The 16,769-nt window shown below is 45.5% G+C and overlaps 1 protein-coding gene across 1 annotated transcript in view; it reads right to left on the bottom strand.

Moving 5' to 3' along the window:
• LOC117732101 (sodium channel protein type 4 subunit alpha B-like) overlaps nt 1-15,038 on the bottom strand; it is a 47,284-nt gene extending 32,246 nt beyond the window's left edge. The window contains exons 1-6 of the mRNA XM_034534769.1: nt 14,864-15,038; nt 7,825-8,002; nt 7,535-7,669; nt 3,248-3,366; nt 1,971-2,060; nt 1-25 (exon numbers count right to left, since the gene is read on the bottom strand). The exon at nt 1-25 is cut by the window's left edge and continues 104 nt beyond it. Coding sequence (XP_034390660.1) covers nt 1-25; nt 1,971-2,060; nt 3,248-3,366; nt 7,535-7,669; nt 7,825-8,002; nt 14,864-14,967 — 651 coding nt within the window. The 5' untranslated portion in view covers nt 14,968-15,038. The remainder of the gene's footprint in view (nt 26-1,970; nt 2,061-3,247; nt 3,367-7,534; nt 7,670-7,824; nt 8,003-14,863) is intronic.
• Nucleotides 15,039-16,769: the final 1,731 nt, after the last annotated feature.

The following is a 16,769-nucleotide window of genomic DNA, read 5'->3' as shown; positions in this document are numbered from 1 at the left end:
CGTGTAGATGGCTGTGAACATGGGTCTGTTTAAAGATGGAAAAACACAGACATGTTTAAATACATAAATAAAATGGTTTTAAATGGAACAAAGGTGTAACAAAAATGACACTCCCATTGTAAAGTTGAGAAAAAGAGCCTATATAGCATTTAGCATAGCATTTAGCATAGCATACGCCCCCTGTGCCCTGCCTCCGTGGCTCTGCACCCTGCCATGGCCCTCTTCTCTATCTCCTTCTGTTTCATGGATTGTGGAGGTCTGGATCGTGGTCCATGCCTACTACTCACTATTCATAATTTCTGTCATATTCATATAATGTGTTTATGTAACTCTGTAACACTGTTCATCTGGTCACATTACATCTATTCTTCTGTCCATCCGGGGAGAGGGATCCTCCTCTGTTGCTCTCCTGAAGGTTTCTTCCCTTTTTTCCCTGTGAAAGGTTATTTTCGGGGAGTTTTTCCTGATCCGATGTGAGGTCAAAGGTCAGGGATGTCGTATGTGTACAGATTGTAAAGCCCTCTGAGGGGAGTTTGTAATTTGTGATTCTGGGCTACAAAATAAACTGAATTGAATTGAATTGCTGAGCCTCTTCAATGTCCTGAAGGGAACTGGGTGAAGACTTCTTTTTCTATCTTCCACGTGAAGATACTCAGGTTACTGAAAATATAACCATCTTATAAATGAAAACACATGTTACAAAGATGCCTCTCGTCCTTTCATGTCCCTCACAGTGCTGTGCTGGATAATCAGAAATGTGATTGATGTATAAAGTAAAAGGAGGTCTAATATTGATTCTTTATAAACCATGTGTGGACAACAGACGATTCTTACAGCCTGTAGTGCAGCAGGTAATGTTCAATAAGTGTTCAACCACATTTTATGGCCTTCTTTCAAAGAATAAATCATATTTCACCCTTTTTATTTATACTGACACCATCTTTGGAATAAAGTGTAAAATATTACATATATATATATATATATATATATATATATATATATATATATATATATATATATATGTATACTTTTAAATAGTATTTTGTACTTTTATGCTAAGTGGCTGTAACATTAATTTTAGAGTCAACATCAGGGCTCACACTGTGCACATTCTGGAGAACAGAGATCCAATTCAGGCTTAAACTTCACAAAAGGTCAAAGTTCAGATAGAAGACAGCTTTGTGAAGACAGGCTGACTTTGTTCTTCAAATAGTTTAATGCTGTGGATCACTTCTGTTTACAGCATTTGGTCGAGGCTCCTTCTCTTCTTCTTCCTCCTCCTCCTCCTTTTCCTCCCTTTCCTCCTCCTCCTCCCTTTCATCTTCCTTCTCCTTCTCCTCCTCCCTTTCCTCCTCCTTTTCCTCCTCCTCCTCCTCCCTTTCCTCTTCCTTCTCCTTCTCCTCTTCCCTTTCCTTTACCTCCCTTTCCTCCTCCTCCTCTTCCTTATTTTCCTTTTCCTCCTCCTCCTCCTCCCTTTCATCTTCCTTCTCCTCCCTTTCCTCCTCCTCCTCCTCTTCTTCCTCCTCCTCCTTATTTTCCTTCTCCTCCCTCTTCCTTTTCCTTCTCCTCCTCCCTCTCCTCCTCCTCCTCCCTTTCCTCTTCCGTCTCCTCCTCATTCTACCTTTCCTCCCTCTCATTTTCCTCCTCCTCTTTTCCCTCCTACTCGTGGGTGCCTGCGTGTGCGCACATTCAAGTGTGTGTGTGCGTGTGTGTGCGCGCGTGTTCATGTGTTTGTGTGCGCGTGTGTTCGTGTGTTTGTGTGTGCGTGAGTGCGCGTGTTCATGTGTTTGTGTGCGCGTGTGTTTGTGTGTGCGTGAGTGCGCGTGTTCATGTGTTTGTGTGCGCGTGTGTTTGTGTGTTTGTGTGTGCGTGTGTGCGCGTGTGTTCGTGTGTTTGTGTGCGCGTGTGTTCGTGTGTGTGTGTGTGTGTGTGTGCGCGTGTGTTTGTGTGTGTGTGCGTGCGTTACTCACTCCACAGTCCTGCTCCATGCTGGTGGCTCCCTCATGGTCATGAACACACAGTTGGTGAGAATCGTGAACATGATGAACCAACTGAATATAGTTTGGATGAATTGAGGAAAAGCTCACGAACAAACAGTGGCTCAGTGAGCACTAGAGCAGTGATTCTTAACCATAAGTTAAGAAGACTGGGCCGCGAGCGCCACCTAGAGGGCCGCAAAAAGTTGCACCCACGGGCCGCGAAGTTGCGAAAGCCAATCAGCGTTGAGACGCTCCGCCCGCTGGCTGCTGCTGCTCTAGTCGCGCTGGAAGTTATCCAGACGGAGTCGGTGAAAGTCCCCGAGCTGTGTGAGCCTAGGGATGATGTTATGAACCCAGACACCAGGGCGTTAGATGTTACGACGTTTATGGGATGTCCACAGCAAGTTTAAAGCAGAACTAGTGGTTATTTTGTCCGTGGTGGATGGCGGAAATGATGTTTCCATGGAGTAAAGCCATCGATATAAGCCACGCCGCCTCTTAGGTGCGAATGAACGCAGCATAACAAGCTCCAATAAGCAGAAGAAGACTGACTTGTCTTGTTTACATACAGATAATAAATTCATGTCTTTGGGATCACATTGTTAAACAATAGAAGCATTTAAAATCTGTCATTATGACTGTTATTGTTCATTTGTCACCATATGAAGACCAACTGCTGGTTCTGTGATGCCAAAATATAAATATGAAGCATTAGTCATATTAATTCATTTGAAGATTATAAGGCTATTGTCATTTGCACTTTATTTCAAATGTGTATATATACAGTTTATTTAATTTGAAACTTATTATTTTGAATGTATTTATTTTATTACTACATATTATTTATAAGTGGATTTTATTTAGTTATAGAATACAAATCCAACCCAGAATGAGATCAATTAGTTAAACCAAGACAGTGTTAATATTTGAACTTTGAACTTGAAAAGTTGGGGTCAAAAAGGTTAAGAACCCCTGCACTAGAGGACTCAAGGTATCCCACAATGCATTGTGAAACATTGTGTATGACTAGGTGCTATTTACCATGATGGAGATGGCGTGAAGATAATATATTTAATGTGAGCAGAGCAGCGCTGTATTTAGTGACTTCCTGCCCCCATCTTCACAATAAAAGCCAAAGACAGGACTACAAACACACTGTGTCCCACATCAAGATAGCCCTAACCATAACACCACAAAACTACCAACTGACAACTTTAGGAAACAACCAATACAAAGTGACAGACAGGAAGTGAGGTCACAAAGGATATGAGCTCGTGAGGATCTGGATGGGGACGGTCCTTAGCAGGTTGAGCGGACTCAGCAGGAAACAGATCGACTGAGCATCAAACCTGTGAATTATGTTGTCTTTACTGAGCACGATGAACGTCTGCAGAGAGAGGTCAGAGAGAGAGACAGACAGGTCAGAGAGAGAGAGAGACAGGTCAGAGAGAGACAGACAGGTCAGAGAGAGAGAGAGACAGAGAGACAGATAGGTCAGAGAGAGAGACAGACAGGTCAGAGAGAGAGAGAGACAGAGAGACAGATAGGTCAGAGACAGAGACAGACAGGTCAGAGAGAGAGACAGAGAGGTCAGAGTGAGAGACAGACAGGTCAGAGAGAGAGAGAGAGAGAGAGAGACAGATAGGTCAGAGAGAGAGACAGACAGGTCAGAGAGAGAGAGAGACAGAGAGACAGATAGGTCAGAGACAGAGACAGACAGGTCAGAGAGAGAGACAGAGAGGTCAGAGAGAGAGACAGGTAGGTCAGAGTGAGAGACAGACAGGTCAGAGAGCGAGACAGAGAGACAGAAAGGTCAGATAGAGAGAGACAGAGAGACAGACAAGTCAGAGAGAGAGAGAGACAGAGAGGTCAGAGAGAGAGACAGAGAGACAGACAGGTCAGAGAGAGAGACAGAGAGACAGACAAGTCAGAGAGAGAGAGACAGAGAGGTCAGAGAGAGAGACAGAGACGTCAGAGTGAGAGACAGAGAGACAGACAGGTCAGAGAGAGAGACAGAGAGACAGACAAGTCAGAGAGAGAGAGACAGAGAGGTGAGAGAGAGAGACAGAGAGACAGACAGGTCAGAGAGAGAGACAGAGAGACAGACAAGTCAGAGAGAGAGAGACAGAGAGGTCAGAGAGAGAGACAGAGACGTCAGAGAGAGAGACAGAGAGACAGACAGGTCAGATAGAGAGACAGATAGGTCAGAGGTCAGAAGATGTTTCCATTAGTTTTTCTAATAGATTATATTATACTGTATTCATCCCCAGGGGGAAATTTCTTGAAGCAGCAGAAAAACATTTTTTACAAATATACAATACAATAAAATAAAATAAAATAAAAATAGCAAATTAAGAATTAAATAATAAAGGAAATTAAAATGTAAAAAATAAAATAAGAATTAAAGTGTATACAGTGTATCTAAAGTATAAAGTGACAGTGGTGCAAGGTTTGTTGATGTTCAGATTCAGGAGGATCTGGCCAGAGGAGATTTATTATGAAGTCTAATAGCAGTGGGCAGGAATGTTCTCCTGGATCAGGAATGTTCTCCTGTATCTGTCCTTGTGACAGTGGAGCTGAATCAGTCTGTTGGAGAATGTGATCCGCTGTCCCTGCAGCAGGTGGTGGAGAGGGTGGTCCGGGTTATCCAATATGGACAATAGTGTCTTCAGTGTCCTCCTCTCCACCACCTGTTCCTGATAGTCCTGTTTGCAGCCAATGATGGATCCGGCCTTCCTCACCAGTTTGGTGAGTCTGTTGGTGTCTCCGGCTCCAATGCTGCTCCCCCCCATCAGACTACGGAGAAGTCCAGAGCACTGGTCCAACAGCTGGTAGAACATCTCCAAACATCTCAGAGCACTGGTCCAACAGACTGGTACTACATCTCCAACATCTCAGAGTACTAGTCCAACAGACTGGTAGAACATCTCCAACATCTTGCTGCAAACATCGAAGGATCCAAGAGTGTTGATGTTGGCCTTCCAGTTCAGTCTGTTGTCGATGGAGACACCCAGGAACCTGTACTCCTAAACCATGTCCACATCCTCCTCCATCATGTCCACATCCTCCTCCACCATGTCCACATCCTCTCCCAGAACTCTCAGCAGTTGTGGAGCCGTTGTCTTCCTCCCGAAGTCCACCACCATCTCACTGGTCTCTCTGGTCCACATTCAGAAGCAGGTGATTTCTACCGGCCCGCTCCACAAAGTCATCCACTAATGCCCTGTACTCCACCTCCTGTCCATCCTTAATACACCCGACCACTGCAGTCATCAGAGAACTTCTGCAGATGCAGATGAGTTGTACTGGAGGTCAGTGGTGTACAGGGTGAACAGGAAGGGAGACAGAACAGTTCCCTGTGGGGCTCCAACATCACTGACCACCGTCCCAGACAGCACAGGACCCAGTCAGACATACCGTGGTCTGCCTGTGAGGTAGTCGGTGATCCAGGAGACGGTGGACGCGTTGACCTCCACCACCCACAGCATCTCACTCAGCAGCAGTGGTTGGATGGTGTTGAATGGAGAAGTCAAAGAAAATGATTCTCTCAGAGCCACTGGTTCCATCCAGGTGGACTGGGTTCGCTGCAGCAGGTAGTTGATGGCGTCGTCCACTCTCACACGAGGCTGGTAAGCAAACTGCAGAGGGTCCAGTGAGGATTTCACCTGAGGTCTAAAGTGAGCCGAGACCAGCCTCTCCAGCACCTTCATCACATGGGATGTGAGGGCAACTGGTCGGAAGTCCTTGACTTCTTTGGAACAGGGATCAGGCACGACGTCTTCCACAGCACCGGGACTTCGTCCTGTCTCTCAGGCTCAGGTTGTAGAGATGCTGCAGGACATCCGACCTGGTCACTCGTCACAGAGAAGGGGGGGGGGGGGGGGGGGGGAGTGGAAGAATCCTTTGTGCAGTTCACCAGGAGGGACAGTAGGGGAAGGTGTGTTGTGTGGGGGAGACAGATGAGGAAGAAACAGTTTAGCCCGTTGGCCCTCTCCAGGGATCCCCCTGGTTGTCTCCCTCCAATCTTGAAGCCAGTTATTTGCTTCATCCCGGTCCACACCTCCCTCACATTATGGTGGAGTTTGGCCTCCAGCTTCCTCCTGTAGGAGTCCTTGCACTCCCTGAGCTTCACCTTCAGGTTGCGCTGGACTCTCCTGAGCTCGTCCCTGTCCCCAGACCTGAAAGCTGCTTTCTTCTTATTAAGAAGTGCTCCCAGGTCACTTGTTGTTCGGGAAGCAGCGTACAGTCCGGGATGGTCCGTCATGCTGTTGATGTCCTCCCCATGTGGTCCACACAGCACATCCAAGTCTGTTGACTCAAAGCAGTCCTGTAGGGCGTCATTATCCCCCAGAGACCCTCTTCTAACAGTCATGGTGGTCACAGGCAGCCTCTGCACCAGAGGAACATACAGTACTTGGGTGCCAACAGGACCAGGTCGTGATCAGACCTGCCAAGGGGGAGAAGGGCAGGGGCACTGTATGCATCCTTAGCATTTGCATACAGTAGGTCCAGAGTTTTATTGTTCCGTGTGGGGTAGTCAACATACTGGTGAAAAGTGGGCAGGGCTTTATCCAGGTTGTACCAGGATGTTGACTCAGCAGTCCAGACACAGTAGAGTGGATGGTGTCCACTGCTTCCTCTGCGTCAGCTGATGGAAGCACGTAACCAGACACAGTAGAGTGGATGGTGTCCACTGCTTCCTCCAGGTGATGGAGGCACGTAAACTGCGACAATAATGGTGGACATGAACTCCCTCGGCAAATAACACACACGCATCCCCACAGCTAACAGTTCAATGTTCGGGCTACAGAAGCACTCCTTCACATACGTGGTCGGGATTGCACCACCTGTCGTTCACAGACAATGCAACCCCGCCACCTCTTACCGCTCTGTATAGCATCTCTGTCTGCCCGAACAGTCCTGAAGACGGGCATCGACGCACTGTGATCCGGAAAGTCCGCGTGCAGCCAAGTCTCCGTGAAACACATGAGGCTCCACGTACGGAAGTCCCTCTTAGTCTTAACCAGCACGCAGAGCTCGTCCGTCTTATTCGCCAAAGACGTCACGTTCTCCATTACAATCGCCGGTATCAAGGGTTTGTACTTCCTCGCCTGAGCTCTCCATTTAGCACCTGACCGGCAGCCTCAAACCCTTCTCCGCAGCTCCTCTGGGATCTCAGGCCTGGCGCCGGGCAGAAACTGCAGTTTGCTCAACGCAATCAGCTGATTGCGGGAATAGAGCATGGCCATTACGTGTAGCTCCCCGTTATAACCAGAAAGTAACAGAAAAGCCACGAAAAAAAAGTTACGGTCTGTTTTCCCACCGTAATTTAAACCAAACGTGAAAGAAAAGAGCGGAAAAGTGAAAAAAAGACAATAAATTAAAACACACACAGGCAGCCGCTGCGACAGGCAGCCGCTGCGACAGGCAGCCGCTGCGACAGGCAGCCGCTGCGACAGGCAGCCGCTGCGACAGGCAGCCGCTGCGACAGGCAGCCGCTGCGACAGGCAGCCGCTGGCACGGCGCCATCTTGCATTTTTAAGAGAGCGACTGACCTTTGATTGGTAGAAGGGATCCAAATCCTCCAATGGGGTGTTCAGAAGCTCAGGGGGTGGGTTTCCGTAGAAGAATGGGAGGAGCTTCCCAGCCTCCAGGTCAATGGCTGGTTTGGCCTGGTTGTTCTTTGTTACCTGTCAACCAGAGAGCCAGACAATCAGAGAGGAGGATTTGGTTTCACGTGTTAATGAACTGTAATATAAATGTACATTTTTAAACTTAAAGATATCCTTCTTCAGGCATTAGTCAGCATTGAGTTTGGACTCCTTGTGATTGGTGTGTTTTGCACCTCATTGCTTCTCCTCGTCTGTAGCTCCACCTCCTCAGCTTCACATTGTTGTTGTATCTTCCCAAGTGAAGCCAGTGTCAGGCGTCTGAAGACCTCCGCACCAACAGGGGGCAGCAGAGACGCCGTCCTGGTGTTCTGCAGCGCTGCTCGAACCCCACTGTCCCCCAGCAGCAGCCTCCTGTGTGGAGACAGACAGCTTCACACGGGACATGGACAGAGGTCTCCTGGACCAACACCTGTGTGGACTTTCTGTACCCCCTACCTGTATTTAAAGGGAACGTGTTTGAAGGCAAACCGCTGTCAAAGTCCCAGAGCGCAAATGAGATCCAAGCGCGTAATTTACTTTGATGAGCCTTTTACATCACAGCGTGAACTTTTAACCTCCACAAGTGGGCGGAGCTAGTCACCACCGTATCTCTACATCTAATTGGACTAAAGTTGCTAGTAAAGATCGGTCAATAATTACAGAAAATGGGGGAACCAGTCTGAGGCTGACCACAAGGAGGTAACGAATACATAGCTTCTAAAACCTGATTATTTCGTAGGTGATTGGTGTTACATAGTTTATCATGTTCTTTGCTTTACAGTTAACTACGTCATTTTAATATCTCTCTTTGGGTTAACACGCCATCAGAAGACCGTGAAACGGCTGTCCGCTGTGATATCCAGCCAATCCAAAGACGAGGATTGTAACCAATTAGATGTAGAGAAACAATGGTGACTGGCGGCTCCGCCCACTTACTGTCAAATAGAGAAGTTTTGGGAGCGAGCAGGCTAAAAAGTGCAAGCGACTTTTGCTCGCTTGCATTAAATAATCATTAATTAATTATATTAAAAGCGAAGAGTGCATATAAAATACTTTCAGTTGTCAAATAGAACCGTTTTCAGCCTGGATTTAAACATTGTCAGAGTTGAGGCCTGTCTCATATATTCTGGAAGACTGTTCCAGATTTTAGCATAAAAGTGAAACGCAGCCTCTCCGTGTTTAGTCCTGACTCTGGACCAGCAGGAGACCACTCCCTGAGCTTCTCAGAGCCTGAGATGGTTCATATGGCTCTAACATGTCACCCATGTACGTTGGTGCTAGACCATGAAGAGATGTGTACACAAGCAGAGCTGTTTTAAAGTCTATTATCTGAGCAACAGGAAGCCAGTGCAAAGACCTGAGCACTGGACTAATATGGTGGTATTTCCTGGTTCTAGTCAGGACTGGAGCAGCAGCGTTCTGGATGTTCTGCAGCTGTCTTACAGTTCGTTTAGAGCCCAGTGAGCAGGCCGTTACAGTAGTCTAACCTGCTGGAGAGAAACGCATGGATTAGTCTCTCCAAGTCTGGTTTAGACACTATTCCTTTGATTTTGGCAATGTTTTTTAGATGGTAAAAAGCTGTTGAAGTTATTGATTTAATGTGGCTGTTAAACTTCATTTATATAGTCCAATATTACCCCTAGATTTCTAACCTGATTTTTAGGTTTTAGAGAGAGTCTCAAGGTGACTGATAACACTTTCTCTTTGTTTCTGTGGGCCACAGACAATGATTTCAGTTTTGTCTGAGTTTAGCTGGAGAAAATAGTTTTGCATCAACACACTATATATATATATATATATATATATATATATATATATATATATAGTGTGTTGATGCAAAACTATATATATATATATATATATATATATACTATATATATATATATATATATATATATATATATATATATATATATACAGTATATATACACTGATCTGTTCGATACAGTGACAAAGTAAATCTACAGGCCCATATTCACCTGCCGTCAGTGAGACCTCTGTAATAAGATCCCATGGTCAACTGTGTCAAAGGCAGCGCTCAGGTCCAGCAGAACTAAGACTGAGACTTTGCCTGCGTCTGTGTTCAGGCGGATATCATTTGTCACCTTGATCAGAGCTGTCTCAGTGCTGTGGTGGGGCCTAAAGCCTGATTGGAAAGTATCAAAAGCATTGTTAGACAGGAGAAAGTCAGTAAGCTGTTGGTATACAACATTCTCTAGGACTTTGCCTAAGAATGGCAGGTTTGATATGGGCCGGTAGTTGTTCAGTACTTTGGTATCCAGACTGCTCTTCTTTAGAAGAGGTTTAATGACAGCAGTTTTTAAGGACTTTGGAAATGTTCCAGTCTGGAGTGAGATGTTGACGAGGTGAGCGAGTTGTGGTAACAAACTGCTCAGCACAGACTTTAGAAATCTAGTGGGTAAGTCATCAAGGCAGCACGTCGATGGACTCAGACTGCAGATGATCTCTTCGACTCTGTTGTCAGTGACAGGTATGAAATGTGTCAGCTCTAGGTGTCTAGCTGGCTGCAGACTAGATATTTGTGTCGTGGAATTTATGGCATGTTTAATGCCTTGAAATTTGTCATTAAAGAATATTGCAAACTTATTACACTTAGATATAGAATTGAGTTCTAAGGGCAGTGAAACAGGAGGGTTTGTTAATCTGTTTACTGTAGCAAACAGGTTTCTCGAGCAGTCCAGACGCTTTTCTGCTTGCTCCTCATTTTTCTACATTTTTTTCTGCTTTCTGCTTTTATTTTCTGCTTTCTGCTTTTATTTCTCTTTCTTTTTTGTGAAAATCTATGAGGGGATTACTCAATCTTCTCAACATGCCTGAAGGAGTAATGCAAACAAAGTCTCCCTGTGAAAGCTGTTGGATATGTCAACAAGAAATGTGTGCGCTACAGGGACGGATTTTTGCCTTAGAAACCGAAAAAGGACTTCAGGAAATGCTCCCAGCGGAATCCAGTGGTAAGAAGTCCACATTTACTTCCAAAGGAAAGGGTGAAAAAACTGCCACTTTCAACCTAAATCTAAATGATACTGTGTCTTTACCAAGACTCTGTAAATACACTTATAATGGACTTGGTGCTAAGCCGAAGCGAAGTCAAAATGTTGGTATCAATGGAGGATACGTAACATCACCCGGAATAAAGTTGACGAACAGATTTTTACCACTGTCAGAGCCAAATGTGACTGAGTATTACAAACAGAGAGGAAACTATAAAACCACTGAGAACCATGAAGCCAGTACAAAGCAGCAGATCGATAGAATAATTGTGCCGAGTGTCAAGGTCAAAGATACTCTTGTGCTTGGAGATGGAGCCATATCTAATATAAACATAAACAGAACAGCTACTTGCAGCTATCCAAGTGTCTCTGACATCACAAAAGTACTTCCTGAGGAACTGGCAAAACACCAAGGGGTGAAACAGCTGGTTGTGCACGTGGGTTCTGTGGATACCAGAAAGGATCGGTCTGAAATCTTAAAAAAAGACTTTAATAAACTATTTGAGAGTCTTGATGAAGTGGCAATACCCACGTTCATTAGTGGACCTCTCCCAAACGTCGACAACAGGATAAACAAATTCAGCCGGCTGCTTCAGTTGAACACATGGCTGTCCAAAGTATGCAAATCCAGAGGACTGCACTTCATTGACAACTTCAATTCTTTCTGGCAAAGAGGCGATCTGTTTAAAGGAAAAGGCCCACACCTGAACAGAGGTGGAGTGAGACGACTGACAGATAACCTCCTCCACGCTCTGAGGCGTCAGAAAAGGCCTAGACCGGATCCTGTGCTGCCATCGAGAGAAGAGGGGAGCGAGAGAAGGGCTCCTGCCTCGCCACCCAAGGCCCCAGTGAGGGATTCGATCTCAGCAACCACAGCAGCTCCTGCAGCATCCCGAACACAGGATTCAGATGCAGCAGCTCCTCCATCACCTTCACCACGGCCCTCACCACAGGCCTGGAACCCACCTACTGCATCTACATCCTCCAGAGACGCTTCACTTTTGTTCTTGTCTCCACCGTCACCCATGAAGCTTCCTGATTATCTTGAAAGCTTGGTAAAGTCAGGGATTAAAATGGTTCCCCTCACTCCAGACATGGCAAGATCAAGGATTCGTTGTCACACATGTATGTCAAGTTGGGTTTTTGTCCTGTCTCCATGTTTGTTTTGTGACTTCCTGTTTTATTTTGGAAATTAACTCTCCTCTCGTTTCAGGTTCCTTGCCCTTCCTCATGTGTCACCAGTCCGATTGTCTTCCCTGATTCCTGATTGTGTCCACCTGTTTCCCCACTTCCCTCATGTGTACTTATAGTCGGTGTCTCCTCTTGTCCTCGTCTAGTGTGTCAGGTCCTTCGTCCTGCACACACGCCTTGTGTCATGGTCAAGTCCAGGTCTCAGTATTGTCTAGGCCGAACCTAGTTATAGATTATTATTTTCTCCTTCCATCGCTGCGAGAGGGTTTTTGTTGGCTTCCCGTTTTGTTTAGCATTTCCTCGTTCATCCCTCTTCGGAGGAATTATTTGTTTCCAGGATTTTCCCTGTGATTTTCTGTTGAAAATAAATGATTGTTAGGAAAACCTCTACTCTGCGTCCGAGTCCTCCTCAACAGTTCCCGCTCCGTGACATTCATTCCCCAAAAAGGAATCACGCCCCTCTCCCTCCTCAGCCTCCTCCACCAGCCAAGACCACCCCAGCTCGGCCCCCACCACTGGTGCCCACAGCTGCTATTAACGGCGTCAATGCTGTTGTCTAGGACGCTGAGGGCCTCTGCGTTGCTAAACCCCATATCAACCGGAGGTCCAGGGAGAGAGTGTCTAAAACAATAACTACTGTCCAACCACATAGATTAGATAAGAGAGGGACACTCAGACTGTCTGATCAGAGAAATCTAATCCATATCCCCTGCAAGAACACAGCGTCCAGTTCAACTTGAGCTAATCTCAAACATGCAGTACTCAATGTCAGATCTTTAATTAACAAATCTTTTTTTAATTAATAGTTAATATCACTATTTACAAACCACCACAGAATTGTTTTATTGATGATTTTACTGAATTACTTTCAGTTGTGTGCACTGATTTTGACTGTTTAGTCCTTACAGGGGACTTGAATGTGCATGTGGATGTAGCCAAAGAACTCACTGCTGTCCTTGATATGAGCCCACCCACAACAGAGGGCACCCTCTAGATGTGCTCATTACCAAGGGTGTTATTATTTAAATGTGAATGTCGTTGATGTTGCTTTATCTGACCATGTTTGTGTTTTCTTTGACTCGTCTGTTACACCCAAACCAGCAGTTAGTCTGCAGTTGTTGGAAAAAGACTCATAAATGACGGCACAGGGACACCGTTTATGGAAATGATTAGGTTTGAAAACCCCATGTTCTAATGTTGATGATCTGTTGAACTCTTATACATCAAGTGTTTTACATGTTTTGGATACCATTGCTCCTGTCAAGGTTAGAATGGTTAAAAGTAGGCAAAAGGCACCGTGGAGAAAAGAAGACTCAGGACACAGAGAAGGGATTGCCGGAGAGTCAAAGCTCCCTGGTTCATTATGAGATTTACAAAGAAAGGTTATGTGCGTTCAACCAGACTGTGCGTAGAACAAGGGAGAGTTATTTTTCTGAAATCATCACCACCTACTTCACCATCACTACCTCCTCCACAATCACCACCTACTGCACCATCACCACCTAGTCCACCATCACCACCTACTCCACAATCACCACCTACTCCACCATCACCACCTACTCCCCAATCACAACCTACTCCACCATCACCACCTACTTCACAATCACCACCTACTCCACCATCACAACCTACTCCACCATCACCACCTACTCCACAATCACAACCTACTCCACAATCACCACCTACTCCACCATCATCACCTACTTCACCATCACAACCTACTCCACAATCACAACCTACTCCACCATCACCACCTACTTCACCATCACCACCTACTCCACAATCACAACCTACTCCACAATCACCACCTACTCCACCATCACCACCTACTCCACAATCACCACCTACTCCACAATCACAACCTACTCCACCATCACCACCTACTCCACAATCACAACCTACTCCACCATCATCACCTACTCCACCATCACCACCTCCTCCACAATCACAACCTACTCCACCATCAACACCTACTCCACCATCACCACCTACTTCACCATCACCACCTACTCCACAATCACAACCTACTCCACCATCACCACCTACTCCACCATCACCACCTACTCCACAATCACAACCTACTCCACAATCACCACCTACTCCACAATCACCACCTACTCCACAATCACAACCTACTCCACAATCACCACCTACTCCACAATCACCACCTACTCCACAATCACAACCTACTCCACAATCACAACCTACTCCACCATCACCACCTACTCCACCATCACCACCTACTCCACCATCACCACCTACTCCACCATCACCACCTCCTCCACCATCACCACCTACTTCACCATCACCACCTACTCCATCACCAACTCACAGATATAAAGACCTGGATGCAAACCAACTTCCTCAAACTCAACAGCAACAAATCTGAAATCTTCATCCTCATCTCCAAATCACTGAAGAAATCCAACCACAACTTCTCTCTCTGCATCGATGGCTCCTCTGTTTCTGCTTCCACAGACATCTCTAACCGTGGTGTCATCTTTGATCCAACCCTCTCATTTGAACGCCACTCAAGCACATCACATAAAACACCTTCTTTCATCTTAAAAACATTGCCGATCTAAGCCCCTCCCCCTCCTCTTCAGCCACCCAAACAATCATCCTCGTCTTCATCAGCTCTCGACTGGACTACTGCAACAGCATCCAGTATGGCACATCCACCATAAACATCAACAAACTACAATACATCCAGAGTTCAGCTACCTGTCTGCTCTCCCAGTCCACCAGAGATCACACCTCCCAGTCCTTCAAAACCTCCACTGGCTCCACCATACAGTAAAGAATTCAGATCAAGATTCTCCTCATCACCAACTGTGATGATGTCATCGCTTGTTTATATTGTTGTTGCTTCTGTTGCTTCTATTTTCACCAAAGTGAGCACCTTTTAAAGCACTATACAAATAAAATGTGTTACTATTATCATTATTATTTTTAAGGTAACATGAGCTCTATATATCATATACAAATATACATATATTTATTTTCTATATTTAAAGGGAATCACACTTACAGCTGCGAAGGACGAAGTCTCAGCTGATTGGCTCTCTTGAGAAGCTCCCCTCTCTCCTTCTTGCTCCTCCACATCTCAAAAAAGGACATTTTTCTACTTGTCATGGATGCACCCGTCTGTCCTCTGCATCCACCTGTTCACCGGTCCTGCCTGTCTGCCTGCCTGTCTTGTTGAGTCTCCAGTTGTCTGCTGCTCCTCATCTCAATGCACTGTTTTTATGTTCAGTCCACTCCTCTAGACTAAATGTCTGCAGCGTTAGGTCATCTCACACACACACACGCCTTGTTTTTGACATTAACCGACTTCCTGTTGTCTGCATATCTTCATCAGAACATAGTAATTTTTTCCTGGAAACAGCACGCACACACGTGCACGCACACACGTGCATGCACGCACGCGCACGCACGCACACACACGCACGCACAGAAATAAAGATCCTCTTTGTTTGTAAAATGAGAACGTGTCTCTATTCACTGCCAACATTCATCTGTTCGACACACACACACACGCACACACACACACACACAACCCTTAAATGCAGTTTACATCAGTTTCTGGTCTCTCACTGACTTTTCCTTTATAGGGATCATAGTGTGTTCTATAATTTACATAGTTGTAATATATTATACTCACTGTTATGATGTAATATAATCAGAATCAGAACCTTTTATTACCAAGTATGTTTTCACATACAAGGAATTTATCTTGGCGGGTGGTGCAACAATAGACAATAACATCAACAACAATCAACAACAATCAACACAGTGGGGTACCCGGGCTCTGTTAATGAGGGTCAGTGGGGACCCGAGCTCTGTTCATGAGGGTCAATTCAATTCAATTCAGTTTATTTTGTATAGCCCAATATCACAAATTACAAATTTGCCTCAGAGGGCTTTACAATCTGTACACATACGACATCCCTGACCTTTGACCTCACATCGGATCAGGAACAACTCCCCAAAAATAATCTTTGACAGGGAAAAAAGGGAAGAAACCTTCAGGAGAGCAACAGAGGAGGATCCCTCTCCCCGGATGGACAGATGCAATAGATGTCATGTGTACAGAATGAACAGAGTTACAGAGTTACATAAACACAATGTATGAATGGAACTCCAATCCATGAAACAGAAGGAGGTAGAGAGGAGGGGGGGCGGGGTGATCAGCAGGGCCAACGCGAGACCGGCTCACCAGGCATCAGACACCTCCAGGTCCAATGGACCCTATGAAATGTGAAGTCACAAAAACTCCGGGGAAGAAGCAGAGTTAGTAAGGTGCAATGGAGAGATGTAAATTCATCCATAAGGAGAGAGAGAAGAGGAGATAGGTGCTCAGTGTATCCTAAAACATCCCCCAGTAGCCTATAAGCCTATAGCAGCATATCAAGGGGCTGGACCAGGGCAAACCTGATTCAGCCCTAACTATAAGCACTATTAAAGAGGAAAGTCTTAAGTCTATTCTTAAATGAGGTGACTGTGTCTGCCTCCAGGACTGAAAGTGGAAGCTGGTTCCATAAAAGAGGAGCTTGATAACTGAAGGCTCTGGCTCCCATCCTACTTTTTTGGACTCTAGGAACCACGAGTAGCCCCGCATTTAGTGAGCAGCTCTCTAGTGGGGCAATATGGTACTACAAGCTCATTAAGATATGATGGTGCATCACCAATCAAGGCTTTGTAGGTGAGGAGAAGAATTTGAAATGTGATTCTTGATTTTACAGGGAGCCAGTGCAGAGCAGCTAATACAGGAGTCATGTGATCTCTTTTCTTAGTTTTTGTGAGTACACAAGCTGCAGCATTCTGGATCAACTGGAGGGACTTAAGAGACTTATTAGAGCAGCCTGATAATAAGGAGTTGCAGTAATCTAGTCTGGAAGTAACAAACGTGAACCAGCTTTTCTGCATCTTTTTGA

Source organism: Cyclopterus lumpus, chromosome 6, assembly GCF_009769545.1.
Source record: "Cyclopterus lumpus isolate fCycLum1 chromosome 6, fCycLum1.pri, whole genome shotgun sequence".
NCBI lineage: Eukaryota > Metazoa > Chordata > Actinopteri > Perciformes > Cyclopteridae > Cyclopterus > Cyclopterus lumpus.
The sequence above is the reverse complement of the archived record's forward strand: the minus strand, read 5'-3'. Positions and strand labels throughout refer to the sequence as shown.